General features: G+C 41.9%; 1 protein-coding gene across 2 annotated transcripts in view; it reads right to left on the minus strand.

Moving 5' to 3' along the window:
* azi2 (5-azacytidine induced 2) overlaps positions 1-16,407 on the minus strand; it is an 88,304-nt gene extending 71,897 nt beyond the window's left edge. Inside the window, exons 1-4 of one of the 2 annotated variants that reach the window (XM_063069495.1) lie at positions 16,276-16,407; positions 10,128-10,407; positions 2,773-2,898; positions 1,138-1,237 (exon numbers count right to left, since the gene is read on the minus strand). In XM_063069495.1, the coding sequence (XP_062925565.1) occupies positions 1,138-1,237; positions 2,773-2,898; positions 10,128-10,355 (454 nt within the window). In that variant the 5' untranslated portion in view covers positions 10,356-10,407; positions 16,276-16,407. The remainder of the gene's footprint in view (positions 1-1,137; positions 1,238-2,772; positions 2,899-10,127; positions 10,408-16,275) is intronic. The other variant, XM_063069496.1, reaches the window with a different exon arrangement.
* Between the last annotated feature and the right edge of the window lie 998 nt (positions 16,408-17,405).

A 17,405-nucleotide genomic window follows, 5' to 3' on the forward strand; every position in this document is an offset into this window, starting at 1 on the left:
TGCAGGCTATTATTTTATATAAACACAAGGAAGTCTGCAGATACTGGAAATCCAAAGCAAACCACACAAAATGCTGGAGGAACTCAACAGATCAGGCAGCCTCTATGGAAATGAATACTGAGTTAACGTTTCATTCTGAAACCCTTCTTCAGGACTGAGAAGGGGGAAGATGCCACAATAAAAAGGTTGGGGGAAGAGGAAGGAGATTAGCTGGAAGGTGATAGGTGAAGCCAGGTGGGTGGAAACGGTCATGGGTTGGAGAAGAACGAATCTGATAAGAGACGAGAGTGGACAATATGAGAAAGAGAAGGAGGAGGGAACCCAGGGTGAAGTAAGAGGCAGGTGACAAGAGGTAAAACATCAGAATGGAGTGGGGGGGGGGTGGGAGGGATGGAATTTGTTTATCATAAGGAGAAATCAATATTCATGCCATCAGGTTTGAGGTTACCCAGACGGAATACAAGGTGTTACTCCTCCACCTTGAGGGTGCCTCATCTTGGCACAATAAGAGGCCATGGTACGACACATTGAAATGGGAATGGGAATTAGAATTAAGATGTTTGGCCACTGGGAAGTCCCACTTGCGGCGGATGGTACGCAGGTACTCGACGAAATGGTCCCACAACATACGATAGTTATATTGTTGAGAAAAAGTTACCTTGAATTTATCAGTTTCTTTATGGGATATTGTATCTCAACGACCTAAGTGTGTAACCTCTTCGAGTGCATGTACACTTGGATCCCTATTTTTAATTCCAACTCTGGAATTCCATTATTAATACCCTATATACAGTCCTTCACAAATACCTGAGCTAAGGTCAGATTCACATTCATTTATCACAGATACAGCAAAATATACAGTGAAATGTAACATTTGCATCAACAACCAACACAATCAGAAATATGCTGGGGCAGTCCACAGGATAGGACAAGTCACAGAGCTCAAAGATTAAATGTGGGATGTTCCAAAAGTCAGTTCACTCCAAAGAATGTACATTATCCATTGGACAATGAAACAAAAAAGCAGAATATTCATTATTACGTAATATTATTTTCCCAGAACAGCAAGGCTACACTTCGCACAACAAGCACAGCAATGTTTTTAGGTTTCTTATACAACGACCCTAGAAACTGTACCTTCACGAGTTTCAACTTCACTTCTTAGCTGAAGAATTTCTACTTCTTTAGCCTGTAGCACTTCATTCAGAATTCGGACAGAATCCATCTGTTCCTTGACCTTTATAAAACAAAGGAAAAGGCTTCAAAGATAACACCAAAATCAGCCCAAAAAAAATTCAACATTATATCTAAAAACTGTGAAGACATTGCACTCAATAAACAGACCTAGAGGAAATCTGCTCAAGAGGGAAATGTGCTACATGAGAATGAACTCCACTGTGTCACAGAGAACAAGTGGCAGCTGCGAAAGGAGAGACCATACAACCAAAAGGCCCAACCACTGACCACAGCCACCACCTACTCTTTCTCACAATGCAAAAGGATATGTAGATGCTGGATCAGTCTTTACAGCCACCTGAGAACCCACCAATAGGAGAGCATCATACTCAACTCGAGTGATTGCAGTACTAGAAAACTAAGGTTTTTTTTTTGTTAATGATGATGAGAACTGTCAGAATGTCTCTTCCTTCACTAGCTCATAAACCCCACAAAGGAAACCAAAAATTTTTATAGCCAAGGGTGAGTTACAATATTTGGCCATCACATGGCTAGGTAATGTTGAAACAAACTTTCATCACCACTAGGAAGATATGCAAAAGAATATAAAATGAACAGAACATACAAATTATATCAATTCAATTTTACAAAAATCTCTTTGTTTTCACAGGACACAATGCAATACCTTCGTTTTACTCTTTACAACTCTCTAAAGAGCACTGGTCAGACACTGGAGAGTGTTGTAGAACAGGACATAGACATACATGGCATCACAGGTAGACAAATGAGTGAAGAAGAATTCTGTCATTCTGGCCTTGACCAGTCAGGGCACTGGGTATAATAGTTGGAATGTCATGCTGCAGGTGTAGATGATGTTGATGAGGCTGCATTCAAAAGTATTTTATTCAGTTTTAGTCACTACGTGATGGGGGAAGATGCTGATAAGTTAGAAAGTATGCAGAAAAGATTCATGAGGATGTAGTCAAGATTCAAGAGACTGAGTTATAAAAAGGTTGAGCAGGCTAGGACTATATTTATTGGAGCATAGGCGAACGAGGAGCAATCTTATAGATGCATATACAGTCGTGAGGGATACAGGTAGGGTGAATGCACACAGTCCTTTTCACCAGGAATCAAGAAATGGAGAGTAGAGGTTTAAGATAAGAAGGGAGAGATTTAAAAGACATTTGAGAGGCAACTTCTTCCACCCAGAGAGTGGCCAGTATATGGAATGAGCTGGAAGTGGAAGTGATTGACACAGGTACATTAACAATGTTTGAAAAGTACTTGAACGGGTACAAAGGTGGCAAGGACGAAACAAAGACAAATAGGATTATCTTAAATGGGTAACTTGTACAGCACGGACCAGTTGGGCTGAAGGGCCTATTTCTGTGATGTACTCTGACAGTAAAAGGTCACAAACACAAAAATAAATTCTTAAATACCAGCTTCAGTTATACAATACTTGAAATTAAATACAAAATCCACATAACATTAATCAATTACCAGAATGATGTGCTTTTTACATTTTACTTAAGCATGACTTTTGACGTTTTTTGGGAAGAAGAATATCACAATAGCACATTAAGATACTACCATTCTCTCCAGTCTCTGTCTCATCTTGTCCCTTTCGATACAGACTTCCCGATAAGCCTGGTAAGCTTTATTCACTCCCTCTTGTTCAAAGGAACTTCTCTCATTGTCAAGAGAAGCATTAAGAAGCTGTAAGTATGGAGCAAAAATACTTTTTTTTAAGCAGGTTCACATAAATCACTCATATATGAAGCCAAATTGACAATGTCTTGGACTCCTATTATGGAAAGTAACGCCAAGCTAAAGAGATGCTCTTTCTGCCCTTAGAACAGAGTAAACAAAGACTGATAATAATTAAAATTGTATTTGCGTAAAGGATCTTAGGATTACAAAATAAAGCAAATTTAATTTTATAATATTTACAGTCACTGAATAGTCCCTGAAAGGATCTGAATTTATACTATGCCATCTACTAGTACATTAAATAATAGCAGATCAATATCTAATCATGAGTACACATCCACAGGTTAGAGTCCTAATCTGAGCAGAGACAATTTTGGCAGAATGAGACAGGCTCCAGCAGAGGTTGATTGGATCAGCCTGTTTGAAGGGAAAGTAACAGCTGGCAAGTGGGAGGCTTTAAAAAGGGTCAAACATTCAGTTCCGGTAATCTCATTATAGTAAGGATGTAGAAGCTTTAAAGAATTTATGGAGAAGATTTATCTAGATTAGAGAGCACAGTTTATGAGGATAGGCTATGCGAGCAAGGGTTTTTTTTTCCTTTTTGGAGGGAAGGAGGATGAGAGGCAACTTCATAGAAGTGTACAAGATGGTAAGTGGATTAGACGGAGCGGAGAGCCAGAAACTTATTCCCAGGGCAGAAATGGCTAATATCAGGAGCTTAATTTTAAGGTAATTCAAGGAAAGTATGGGGTGGGTGGGGTGAGAGGTTTTTTTATTAAAAAAGCACAGAGTGGTGGCTGTGTGCAACACCCTGCTAAGGGTGGTGATAGAGACAGATACATAAAGGATATTTTAAAAACTCTTAGATAAGATCATAAGGTATGGGAGCAGAATTAGGCCATTCAGCCCACTGAGTCTGCTCCGCCTTTCATTGTGGCTGATCCCAGATCCCATTCAACCCCATACACCTGCCATCTCATCATATCCCTTGATGCCCCGACCAATCAGGAATCTATCAACTTCCGCTTGAGACATACGCATGGATTTGGCCTCCACGGCAGACTGTGGCAGAGCATTCCACAGATTCATAACTCTCTGGCTAAAATATTCCTCCTTACTTCTGTTCTAAAAGGTCGCCCCTCAATTTTGAGGCTGTGCCCTCTAGTTCTGGATACGCCCACCAGAGGAAACATCCTCTCGACATGCCCCTTTTCTAGTTCTTTCAACATTCGGTAGGTTTCAATGAGATCCCCATGTGTTCTTCTAAATTCCAGTGAGTACAGGCCCAAGGCTGTCAAATGCACCTCATACGTTCACACTTTCATTCCTGGAATCATCCTTGTGAACCTGTTCTGGACTCTCTCCAATGACAACACATCCTTTCTGAGATATGGGGCCCAAAATTGTTCACAATACTCCTAGTGTGCCCTGACTAGTGTCTTATAAAGCTTCAGCATTATCTCCTTGCTTTTATATTTTATTCCCCTTGAAATAAATTCCAACATTGCATTTGGCTTCTTTACCACAGACTCAACTGTGAATTAACCTCTGGGAGCCTTGCAGGAGGACTAAGTCCCTCTGCACCTCTGATGTTTGAATTTTCTCCCCATTTAGACAATAGTCCACACTATTGTTACTTATACCAAAATGCATTATCATATATTTCCCAACACTGTATTCCACCTGCCTCTTTTTTGCCCATTCTTCCAATTTGTCTAAGTCCTGATGCAATCGCATTGCTTCCTCAGCACTTCCTACCCCTCCACCTATCTCTGTGTCATCCGCAAACTTTGCCACAAAGCATTCAACTCAACTATCTAAATCACTGACAACCAATGTGAAAAGTAGCAGTCCCAATTCTGATCTCTGACGAACACCACTAGTCACTGGCAGCCAACCAGAAATGGATCCCTTTATTCCCACTCGCTGCCTCCTGCTTGTCAGCCATACCTCTTTCCATGCCAGTATATTTCCTGTAACACCATAGGAATTAATCTTGTTAAGCAGCCTCATGTGAGGCTCCTCATTAAATGCCTTCTGAAAATCTAAGTAAATGACATCCACTGCCTCTCTTTTGTCTACCCAGCTGGTTACTTCCTTGAAGAATTCTAACAGATCTGTCAGGCAAGACAACAGGAATTCTGCAGATGCTGGAAATTCAAGCAACACACATCAAAGTTGCTGGTGAACGCAGCAGGCCAGGCAGCATCTCTAGGAAGCGGTGCAGTCGACATTTCAGGCCGAGACCCTTCGTCAGGACTGTCAGGCAAGATTTCCCTTTGCAAAAACCATGCTGACTTTGACTTATTTAATCATGAGTCTCCAAGTACCCCAAACCTCATCCTTAATAATAGACTCCAACACTTTCCCAACCACTGAGGTTTAAGCTAACTTATCTATAATTTCCTCTCTTTTGTCTTCCTCCCTCCTTAAAGAGTAGAGTGACATTTGCAACTTTCTAGTCCATAAGACCATAAGATACAAGAGCAGAAGTAGGCCACTTGGCCAATCAAGTCTGTTCCGCCATTCAATCATGGGCTGATCCAATTCTTCCAGTCATCCTCACTCCCCAGCCTTCTCCCCATACTCTTTGATGCCCTAGCTAATCAAGAACCTATCTAATTCTGCCTTAAATGCACCCAATGACTTGGCCTCCACAGCCACTCTTGGCAACAAATTCCACAGGTTTACCACCTTCTGACTAAAGTAATTTCTCTGCTTCTCTGTTCTAAATGTATGTCCTTCAATCCTGAAGTCGGGTCCTCTTGTCCTAGACTCCCCTACCATGGGAAATAAATTTGTCATATCTCATCTATTCAGGCCTTTTAACATTCAGAATGTTTAAATGAGATCCCCTCTCATTCTCCTGAATTCCAAGGAATACAACCCAAGAGCTGCCAGGCATTCCTCATACGGTAACCCTTTCATTCCTGGAAATGCTCCCCCAGGTCCTCCAGGACCATAACAGAATCAAGTGATTCTTGAAAGATCATGACCAATGCATCAGTTATCTCTTCAGGATTCTGGGATATAGTCCATCTGGACCAGGTGACTTATCAGTGTGCCTAGCACTTTCTTCCTTTGTAATAGCAATGGCACTCACTCCTGCTCCCTGACACTCACACACCTCTGGCATACAGCTAGAGTCTTCCACAGTAAAAACTGAAGCAAGGTACCTATTAAGTTCATCTGCCACTTCTTTGTCCCCCATTACTACCTCACCAGCATTATTTTAAAGTGGTCCAATCTCATCTCTCACCTCCCTTTTATTATTTATATAACTAAAAAAGCTTTTAGTATCCTGCTTTCTATTATTGGTTAGTTTGCCCTTGTATTTAGTCTTTTCCCTTTCTTTCCTTGGCTTTTATGTGGTCCCTAACTTCTCTTGTTAGCCACAGTTGGTTAGCCCTGCTATTTGAGAACTACTACTTCTGTGGGATATATCTATTCTGCACCTTGTGAATTATTCCCAGAAACTTCAGCTTCCTCTGTTCTGCCATCACCCCTGCCAGTATCACCCTCCAATCCACCTGGGCAAGCTCCCCTCTCATGCCTCTGTAATTCCCTTTATTCCATTGAGATAGTGATACATGAGTTCTGCTTCTTCCTCTCAAATTGCAGTATGAAGTCAATCATTTTATGATCACTGTGCCCTAAGGGTTCCTTTATGTTAAGCTGACTAATGAGATCTGGGTTATTACACAAAACCCAATCTAAGATAGCCTTTCCCCTCGTAGGCTGGAGCACAAGCAGCTCTAAAAAGCAATCTTGTAGGCATTCAACAAACTCTTTCTCTTGCTATCTGACACCAACCTGGTTTTCCCAATCCCCTTGCATATTAAAGTCCCCCATTACAATTCTGACATTACCCTTATTACATGCCTTTTCCAACTCCCTTTGCAATCTCAACTACATCTTGGCTACTATTTGGAGGCCTATATGTGTTTCTCAATTTTTTTTTTTACTTTCAGTTTCTGAACTCCACCCAAGATTCAACATTCTCTGACCCTATGTCACCCCTTTCTAAAGACATAATTTCATTGCTTACCGATAGAGCCAAACCACTGCCTACGCCTTCCTGCCTGTCCTTTTGATACAAAGTTTCTCCTTTGATGTTAAACTCCCAACTGTGACCTTCTTTCAGCCATGACTCAGAGATGCTCACATCATGCCAACCAATCTCTAACTGCGCCATGAGTTCATGCACCTTACAATGAATGCTATGTGCATTTAAATACAGCACCTTCAGTCCTGCATTCTTTGTCCTTTTGAATTTTACCTCTGTGGTACAACTTAACTCTTTGCTCTGTCTGCAGTTGTACCCAATCATTAGCTTGTCATTGCTAACATTCATATTACATAATCTACTTGTAAATCTGCTGGCTCATCCTTAGCTGATTATATTGGTTCCCATCCCCTTGCCATATTAGTTTGAACCACCCCCAATAGTTCTAGTAAACCTGCCCACAAGGATATTGGTCCCCCTCGGATTGAAGTGCAACCCGTCTCTTTTGTACAGGTCACACCTGACCCAGAAGAGGTCACAACAATCCAGAAATCTGAATCCCTGCCCCCTGCTCCAATTCGTCGGCCACACCTTTATCCGCCACCACATTCTATTCCTATCCTCACTGTCGTGTGGCACAGGTAGCAACCCCAAGATTACTAACCTTGAGGTCCTGCTAGATCGGTACATTCTCCAGAAGGACCACAATCTTGTCAAAGTTTGGTGGCTTGTGAGCATCACTGACCCAGAGAGCTATGTTGGCTAGAGTCGGGGCCTTAGCCTTTGGCTCTTAATGGGGTCACACATACCAAACGGTCAAAGGGTAGAGGCCAGACCAAGAGTCTGGGATCAGGGTTCAGCTCAGGGCTAACAACATGACTGGTCAAAAAAGAAGTTGTTATGGAAACAGCAATCCCAGCGACAGAGATGAAGGACCTTCATTGCTGCCCTAAAAATGGCAGCGGCTTAATGGGCACTAAGTAGATAGGCACATGGACGATAGAAAAATGATGGGCTATGTAGGAGGAAAGGGTTAGAGTGATCTTAGAGTAGGCTAAAAGGTCAGCACAACATTTTTAGGCACACGGTGTTTAGGAGTTCTCTGTTCAATATCAAGAAACCAGTTCCTATTAGGGTAACATATAGACTTGCCAAGTAACGGAACCTTGGCTGATGAGAGAAAGAGGATCTGGTCAGGATAAAAGAACCCTACTTCACGTTTAGTCAACAGGGTATAAATGAATCCCTTTACGAGTTTGAGGACTATAATATTTGGAACTGGTTTATTATTGTTACATTTATTGAAATACAGTGAAAAGCTTGTCTTGCATACTATTCATAGAGATCAAATAATTATACAGAGCATTGTGGTAGAACAAGGTAAAACAGTAACAACACAGAATAAAGTGTAACAGCTACCAAGAAACAGCACTGCAGGTAAACAATAAGGCCAAAGAGGGAAATGAGGAGGACAAAAGGCAGGTAAGAGATAGCAAGCAGGGCTAAGGATAATCCCAAGAGGTTCTGCAGTTGTATTAATAGTAAAAGGGTAACAAGGGAGGAAACAAGGTTCTCTAAAGACCATCAGACCACTAACAAGTCGAGCTGCAGAAGACACCTGGGGGTTTTTTAATGTCCATTACCCCTTGATGTCTAATAAAGAAAATATCTTGGATGCCAAAAAAATTAAGGTAAAAAGTAGTGAGGTCTTGGATCGTATGCTTAATCCACAAAGGAGGTATTTGTAGCATTGAAGAGCATTAAGGTGGGAAAATCTGGTACGCCAGACTTCAGTTGTACGGAAATTACAGGAGGGAATTCTGAGGAACATGATCTACCATCACTTGGAAAGACAAAGCATGGTTTTGTATGGGGAGGTCATGTCTGATTAATCCTTTGTGGTTTTTTTTGAAGCGGTAATGAAGGTTGTGTAGTGGATGTTGTCTACATGGTCTATATTTTCCCACGAAGGCCTTGTCAATGTCCTGCATGGAGGATTGATCAAGAAGATTAGGTCACATGGGATTCACAACAAGAAACACCACATTTTCAAGATGCCTTTATCATTGCTGTTTCTAAATGTTCGAGCCCATTTCACTTGCAGCAGTTCGAGACTGTAGCTAGGCTTTGTATATTGCCTGGACTGGAAGGTACGTGCCATAACGAGAGGTTGGAGAGTTTGTTTTCTCTGGAGCAGCAGATTGGGGAGATGTGATAGAGTAGACAGAAAATATCTTTTTCCCCGGGTCGAAATGTCTAATAAAACAGAAGGTATGCATTTAAGGTGAGGGGTGTAATTTCAAAGGCAATGTGAGGGGCTTTTATTTTAAAAAACACAGAGTGGCAGGCTCCCGGAATGCGCTGGCTGGGATGGTGATAGAGGCAGATATATTAGGGACTTTTACGAGACGTTTAGATAGGCACATGAATGTGAGGAGAACAAAAGGATATGGATATTGTGTAGGCAGAAAGTATTAGTTTAGCTGGGCATTTGATCACAAATTTAATTGGTTCAGCACAACAGTGTAGGCCTGTGCTGTACTGCTCTATCTTTTGGCTCACCACTGTGCCTCTTCACTGCCCTCCAAACTGGCCAAGCATTTCAGTTTAGTTGATTACAAGTGGATAATAAATACAGACTTTGCTAACAATATTCACAACACAAATAGGAATTTAAAAGCCTTTAATCTGTTTCATAAAACATAGAACAGTACAGCACAGAAACAGGCTCTTCGGCCCACAGTGTTGTGCTGAACGAATTAAATCAGTAATCTAATGGTGACCCAAACTGATCCCTTCTGCCAACACAATGTCCGTGTCTCAATGTCTCATTGAGATTTCCCTCAGACATGCATTCCATATTTCCTTTTTACTATATCCAGGAATTCAGTACAAGATAAAACCAGACTGAATTTGGGAAAGTAATAATAGGGAATTAATCTTTCAGTGTCAAAGTATCATTAATCTACATTTTGCGGCAAGATCTGAAATAGAGTAGAGACAACTGGGGTTGAGAGAAGGCGGGGAGCAGGGGCAACAGAGTATAAAATGAGAATAAACAAACAATGGGGTGAAGGTGAGATACTTACAATAATTCCAGGGGAGACCAAGCAGGTGGAAAATGAAAGGGGAAAAGAGAGGCACTGGAGCCAAATTGCCAAATATTAATCTGCAATGACATTAATTAACTCTAATCTTAAACTTCACAGTTCAACACAAAATAATTTACCCTTTCTTCCAGCATCCGAGCTTTTTTCTTCAAGAAAGAATTTTCAGTCTCCGTTTGCTTTAATCGTTTTTTTATATCTTCATAGGCTGTGACAAGTGCAAAGTGGGAACCAACAGATTCATCGCCTGAAGAACCCACAATAGGACTATACCTGAAAGGTGTTGCTTCAGGACTTGCTTCTTCATGATTCAAAATAGAAATATCATCTTCTGCCCCTAGTATTTCCATGTTCACAGCTTCAGAGTCTCACCAATGAACACTCTCTTCCAAGCGTTGCATACTATTGATGAATCAAAATAAAAAATAAATGTAAACTTGTTGAAGGCCATATCCCTCAAGAAAACAGCTTTGCATGTGGTTCAAGACATATGCAAAAATAAGCAAAGCAAAATCAAACTCTCAGGTCACTTGGCAACATACACAAAATGCTGGAGGAACTCAGCAGGTCAGGCAACATCTATGGAAAGCAACAAACAGTCGATGTTTCAGGCCAAGACCCTTCATCAGGTTATTTATGCTGTTCAATAAGCAATTATTTTTGGATTATGTCCATCTGCCCAATAACCTGATGCAGAACATGCTCTCTATCGCAGAAAGGATTTGTTTATTTTGAACATACATCCACTTTAGAGTATATGTTTTACCAGCTTTCAATTTCATTGAGCAGCACCACACAGGAAAGATACTTGGATACAAGCAGAGAAGCCCAGTCTTCCCTTTAAATATTAGCCCTAGAGCTATTTGTTATATTTACATTGAAACATCAAAACATACAGTGAAATGTGTCATTTATGTCAACAACCAACACAGTCCAAGGATGTGCTAGAGGAAGCTTGCAAGTGTCGCCACGCTTCCAGCACCAACATAGTATGCCTACAACTTAACAATCTTAACCTGTACAGTTTTGGAATGTGGGAGGAAACCAGTGGACCCGGAGAAAGCCCATGGGGTCACAGGAAGAATGTACAAACTCCCTGCAGACAGTGGCAGAATTGAGCCGTGATTGCTGGCACTGTAAAGCTTTATGCTAATTGCCACACAGCCACGTGGCACCATCAGCTTCTGTCCCCTAAAAGAAACTGAACTTTTACAATCCCATCTTCATACTTCCTTCCCATTCCAAGTACCATCAAATGAGAATGGAAGGAGCTAAAGATGGCGACAGATGTTTCTGCGGACCTGGCGACTTATTCCAGTTCGTCTGCAGAACAGTTTGATTTCTCCTCTTCTCATGTCTCTTTGTCCTTTTTCAAGGTGTGTGGGGTCCTGTCAGTCCGAGATCGACAGCTGCACTCCAACTATGGGTTCAACTCTTGGAACTCGCCAAGCGGCCTGGCATTTCGCTATCTCCAGGTGCAGCCTGGAAGACGTGCACCATCGGGCGCAGCCCTGCGGAAGACCCGATTGTTCAGCAATGTCGCTGACTGAAGCATTGCGGGAGACTGAAACATTGAAATAGCAGGCAGGCAATAGTGAGCAAGAGTCTGCTGGTCCTAGAGTCAGGGAAACTCAAATAGGCAACGCTGCGGATTATAACATCGAAACAGCAAGCCGTTGGTCTCCCCTCCTGTCCGATGCAGGAGTGATATTTCTCTCTCCCTGGCAAGTGAGAGAGAGAGAGCCTTCCAAGTGTTGGGATGGACAGTAGTTTTTGATGGTCTCTAGGGGCTTTGCTATTGTTTGCATGGTGGGTAGTGAAGGATGAATGCTTTTGCTGGAGCAAGTGGGGGGGGGGGTTGATGCTCTTGCTCCTGCTTGTGCATGGGAGGGGAAGGGTGGCTTTGGGGTTCTAATGTTATTTCATTCATTCTTTGGGGTTTTTCTTCTGTTTTGTGGATGTTTGCGAAGAGTAAGGATTTCAGGTCGTATACTGTATACATTCTCTGGTATCAAATTGAACCACTGAACTGGAGACTCCTCTGAATAATTGACCAAATGAACTAGTCACCAAGACAACCTGATGCCAACCTTTGGTTTCCACAGTGGCTCTTTGATGTTAATCAATCCTGCTAACCTCCATCTCCTTTGTTTCCTTCCACACTCAGCTCAAACAACTTGCCGACACCACATGCCCAAAGCATGTCAAGTGTCTGCTGAGTTGTAGTAGTCACAAGGGAACATGCGTGCATTGTTCGACTCAGAAGTATATGCTTGGTTCTCTTTGCTGTCCGGTAGTGAATTGATGGGCAGCGAGTTCTCTCCAGGTTTCAGAGAACTGGCAAAGAGGGATTGTGTAATATAGATCCATAATTCCTTGTAAGTGGCATCACAAGTACATAGGGTTGTAAAGAAAGTTTTGGGCACACTGGGCTTCATAAATCAAAGCACTGATTACAAGAGTTGGATGTTATGTTGAAGTTGTACAAGACATTGGTGAGGCCTAATTTGGAGTACTGTGTGCAGTTATGGTCACCTACCTACAGGAAAGATTGTAAGAGTGCAGACAAAATTTACAAGCATGTTGCCAGGACTTGAAGACCTGAGTTATCAGGAAAGGTTGAATAGGTTAGAAGTTTATTCCCAGGAGCCTAGGAGAATGAGGGGAGATTTGATAAAGATACATAAAACGATGAGGGGTATAGATAGCAAGCAGGCTTTTTCCACTGAGGGTGGGTGAGACTAGAAGTGGAGGACATGGTTAAGGGTGAAAGGTTTAAGAGGAACACGAGGGGGAACTTCTTCACTCAGGAGGTGGTGAGGGTGTGGCGTTTCCAGCAGAAGTGGCGAATTTTAACATTTAAGAGCTATTTGCATAGGTACATGGATGGGAGGTGTATAGAGGGCTAACGTCCCGGTGCAGGTTGATGGGACTGAGCAGAGTAATAGTTCGACATGGACTGGGTGGGCCGAAGAGCCGGTTTCTGTGTGCAGTGTTCTGTGACTATGTGACTAACACCTGATGCAGATCAAACCATGATCATCAACGATCAACTCAATTTGCCATAGACATATACTGGGAACTTGGTGTGGTGTTGGTCAGGGCATGACATGCAACAATTATAAAGAATAAAAAATTAAATAAAAAATAAAGTTACAGGTGAAAGCATGGATATGGAATACAATGTGCATGAATACATCAATGCCAGAATGGCAGGAAAAGTCTGCAGGCCCAATTGGAAAAAACCTTTCTGTTGTTAAGAAATACAAATTCACTTCCATAACATTACAAGAAAAACAAAATATTACCAGAAAAAAAGTGTCAACTGCTCTACTTTTGCTGTCAACATCTTTTTAAAAAGTAATTTTCTCTTTGATCTTCTTCCTAGTACCAGTCTTAGAAGTTCTTCATTCAGTGCATCCTCTCTACCACCTACTCTGGTATCAAGAGGAATGGATTTACAGCAAGTGGTGAATACAGCTCAGTCCACCCCAGTCAAAACCCACCCCACCGCTGAGTACACTTACATCAAATACTGCCACAAGAAGACAGTATCCATCATCAAAGACCCCCCCCCCCACCCCATCCAGGCCATGCTGTCTTCTCACTCCTACCATCAGACAGGGCATATAGAAGCCTTAGGGCCCACACCACAACTTCAGAAACAGTTATTACCTTACAACCAACAGGCTTCTGATCTGCTGTGGATAACTTCATTTAACTATACATAAACAAAGGCTGACAAACGACACTGTGCAAAAGTCAAACCATACAAATAAAAAATAGTGAACTCTACAGGTGACCCACAGATTCACTTTACAACTCATGTTCTCTGTATTATTTTTATTTGCATAGTTTGTCTTCTTTTGCACATCGGTTGTTTGCCAGTCCATCTATATTTAATTTTTCATAATAGTCTATTGTACAGTACTATGCAGAAGTTTTTAAATATCTGGATATAGATAAAACTAGTGTGCCTAAGACTTCTGCACAGCACTGTTAAGAAATACGTATTGCACTGTACTGCTACTGCCCCAAAAAAAAACAAATTTCATGACATACGTCAATGATGATAAACCTGATTCTGAGATGGGTCACTACAGCAGACTGAGAGTGGAAAGCAACAGTCTTTCTGTAATGATCAATAAATCAATTGTTTGGAATCAAATGACCCTGCCTGGTATCTCAGGGCTGGGTATGTCTGCATCTCCTCCTCCGGGGCCTAACTCCCCTCCTCTGCCACCTGTCCCACACCCCTCCCGTGGTGTTCCACTCTCACCATTCCCAACATCCTCTGCTCCCACCAGATTTACAAACTTGCTCTCCGCTCCACGTTGGCAAATACAGCACTGTGCAAAAGTCTTAGGCACCAGACATGTATTAAATATTAAATATTGGTTGTGTCACTGCTGAATTCTTTTAGCAATCCAGATGTTAAAACCTTTGCTTTCTGTCACTCGGTAATAATCTATTTTCTCAATCCCAACTACAGTACTGTTGAAAGTATCCTGACTTGGTTGCACTATGGTCTGGTACTGTATACCAACTTGAGTGCACAGGAACACAAGATGCAGAGAGTAACGCATTCAGCCCAATACATTACGGGTACATCCCATGCCACCACTGAAAGCAAAAATGCCCACCATCTGGGCCATATTACTTCTCACAACTACCACTGGGCAAGAGGTACACCTTAAGACCCACACCACCAGATTCGAGAACAGCTACTTCTTTCCAACCACGTGGTTCTTAAACCAATCATCAAAACCTTAATCACTAAAATTTAGAAAAGTTAACTACTCTAATCACGTAGCACCAAAATAGATTTTTGTTGTTGTTCTAATTGTGTTCTCTCTTGCAAAAACTACAAAATTTATATTCATCACTTTCTTGTGAATATTTATATGATGTTATGTACCTGTGATCCATTTTCCTACAGGCAGTTACAGTACAACAAAGAAATACAATAGAATTAATGACAAACTATACATAATCAAAGACTGACAAACAACTAAAGTGCAAAAGACAAACTGAAAATAAAAATATTAATAAATAAACATAAATACTACTGGAAATCCAGATCAACACACACAAAATGCTGGGGGAACTGAGCAGGTCAGGCAGCATCCATGGAACTGAATAAACAGTTAACATTTCAGGCCAAAGTAAATAACAACCGTCACTATATCAATAATCTAGAAATATGTCAAACTAAATATGCTTTAAAAAGTTAGACCCCCCCTTAAACTGTACACATTTCTATACAGAATTACATCTCTCCACTGAGGACACTGCAATACATAAAACTAATCTTGCAATTCTGCAACTCATCCAAACATAATTTTCCTCTCTGTGTCCAGCTAATTTTGATCTGCTCCTTCCCCACCATCCCTCAGACAATCATTCAAAAAATGAAACAAGGTTATTTTTTAGTTTCTTCCGATCTGGGAGTAGGAAGTTGAAGGCAATTTACCTTTGGGTGTGTCTGCTTACAGCAGCGAAGTTGGTAGTTCTGAAGGGTCAAAGTCAATGAACTCCAAAACAACTTATAAAATACCACATCATATTTGGAAGAAATTTCCTTGTGATATATGATCATCATACATTAAAAATAGTAGAGCTTCCCAAACAAGATACTCCGTATTAAAAAAAGTGGAAATTGCTTTCAAAAATGATTAGAAATTTTAACAGAATAGTTATAACGACAAAATTCACTTCATACAAGTCAGTAATAATAAACATGATTCTGATATCCCTCTAGTGAACATAAAGATAATCATAATCGACAGTAGCAGACTTGAAATATTTTCACTTTTTCTCTCCACATGCGCCGCCTGGCTCGACTGACTATTGGTATCACTTTTTGTTACAAAGCCAGAAATGGTAGTGCAAGTTAATCCCATACAGATCTACACGGGGACTCAAAAATTACCTAAAATCAAGGAAGATAAGTTACTGACAAAATGCAAGGTATGAACGTGTCAACTCTACCACAGGAACTAGCATAAATAAAGTGGGCTGAACGGCCTACTTCAATGCCAATTTTATACGTCTTAACCTAGGCTGGCGGAGTAGGATGCAAAATTAACCAGTAGTTTACGACCTGGGACGTTTTCCACCAGGTTACCCGATCAGGTGCATCTCCCGGGCACAGACCCCGAGAACCACCTCCCCGCCTCCCATCCTAGCCCCGGGACTTCAGCAACCGGAGACAACCAGCTCAAACCCCCCCACAGGCCTGGGCTCCGTGCCGACCTCCCGTTCACTTACCGGGTGACCCGCGCCGAGCCAACCGCAGGGGCTCTCAGGACCGACCACCCTCCATTTACAGACCGGCCTCCGCTCACCTTTCTCCCGCCGCTGTCACCACACCTCCCGGTCACGTCAACGCGGCGTTTTGGGCCGGCGTCATGTGACCATGCACCGAACGACGTCACGCAGTGACGCCATGACGCTCCGGAGCGAGTTCGCCCCGCCCACCGAGCGGCCGCGGAGTTCCTTACCAGGGAAGTGTTCCTGTTGTTAATCGGCCAGACCTCTGTGAAACAGATACTGTCCCCGGGATCATCAGCGACACGTCTGATGTACAATTTGCGTTTTATAATACCAAGATTTAAAATTACAAAATAAATAAATAGTGCAAAAAAAAAGAATTGGTATCAGGTTTATTATTGACTTGTGAAATTTGTTTTGCGGCTGTACGGTGCAAAGACATTAAAAAGTGCAATAAAATACAAAACAAATATTGTGAGAAGAAGGAATAGTGTTCTCGAGAACTGTTCCGAAGGCTGCTGGTGGAGGAGAAGTTGTTTACTTATTTGTAGTTGTTTGTAGTACCGAGAAAAGTGTAGTCATAGTGTCATGGAGCGAAGCAGAACGTGCTGAACTGTTAATTCTGCCCAGTCTCATTGATCCACACTAGACCATAGCTCTGCATACCCCTCCCATCCATGTACTTATTCAAACTTTCCTTAGATGTTGCAATCGATTCCGCATCCACAACTTCTGCTGGTAGCTCGTTCCACTGTCCAACTCCCTCTGAGTTACGTTTCACCCTCACGTTCTCCTTAAATATTTCACCTTTCACCCTTAACCTCTAGTCGTCTCACCCAACCTCAGTGGGAAAAGCCAGCTTGCATATACCCTATCTATACGCCTAATAATCTTGTACACCTCTATCATATCTCCTCTCATTCTCCTGTACCCCAGAGGATAAAGTCCGAACGTATTCAACCTTTAACTCAGGTGCTCCAGTCCCGGCAATATCCTTGTAAGCAGTAAAGTGTATTGGCCTGTGAAGGAATTTATTGATTTCCTCACAAAGTAAAACAGTGGAATATTGGGAATGGAAACTGAAGCCATGTCACAATTGCCAGGGGAGGTGTGGCGTGAATTTGCCA

This window comes from Mobula hypostoma, chromosome 17 (assembly GCF_963921235.1).
Source record: "Mobula hypostoma chromosome 17, sMobHyp1.1, whole genome shotgun sequence".
Classification (NCBI taxonomy): domain Eukaryota; kingdom Metazoa; phylum Chordata; class Chondrichthyes; order Myliobatiformes; family Myliobatidae; genus Mobula; species Mobula hypostoma.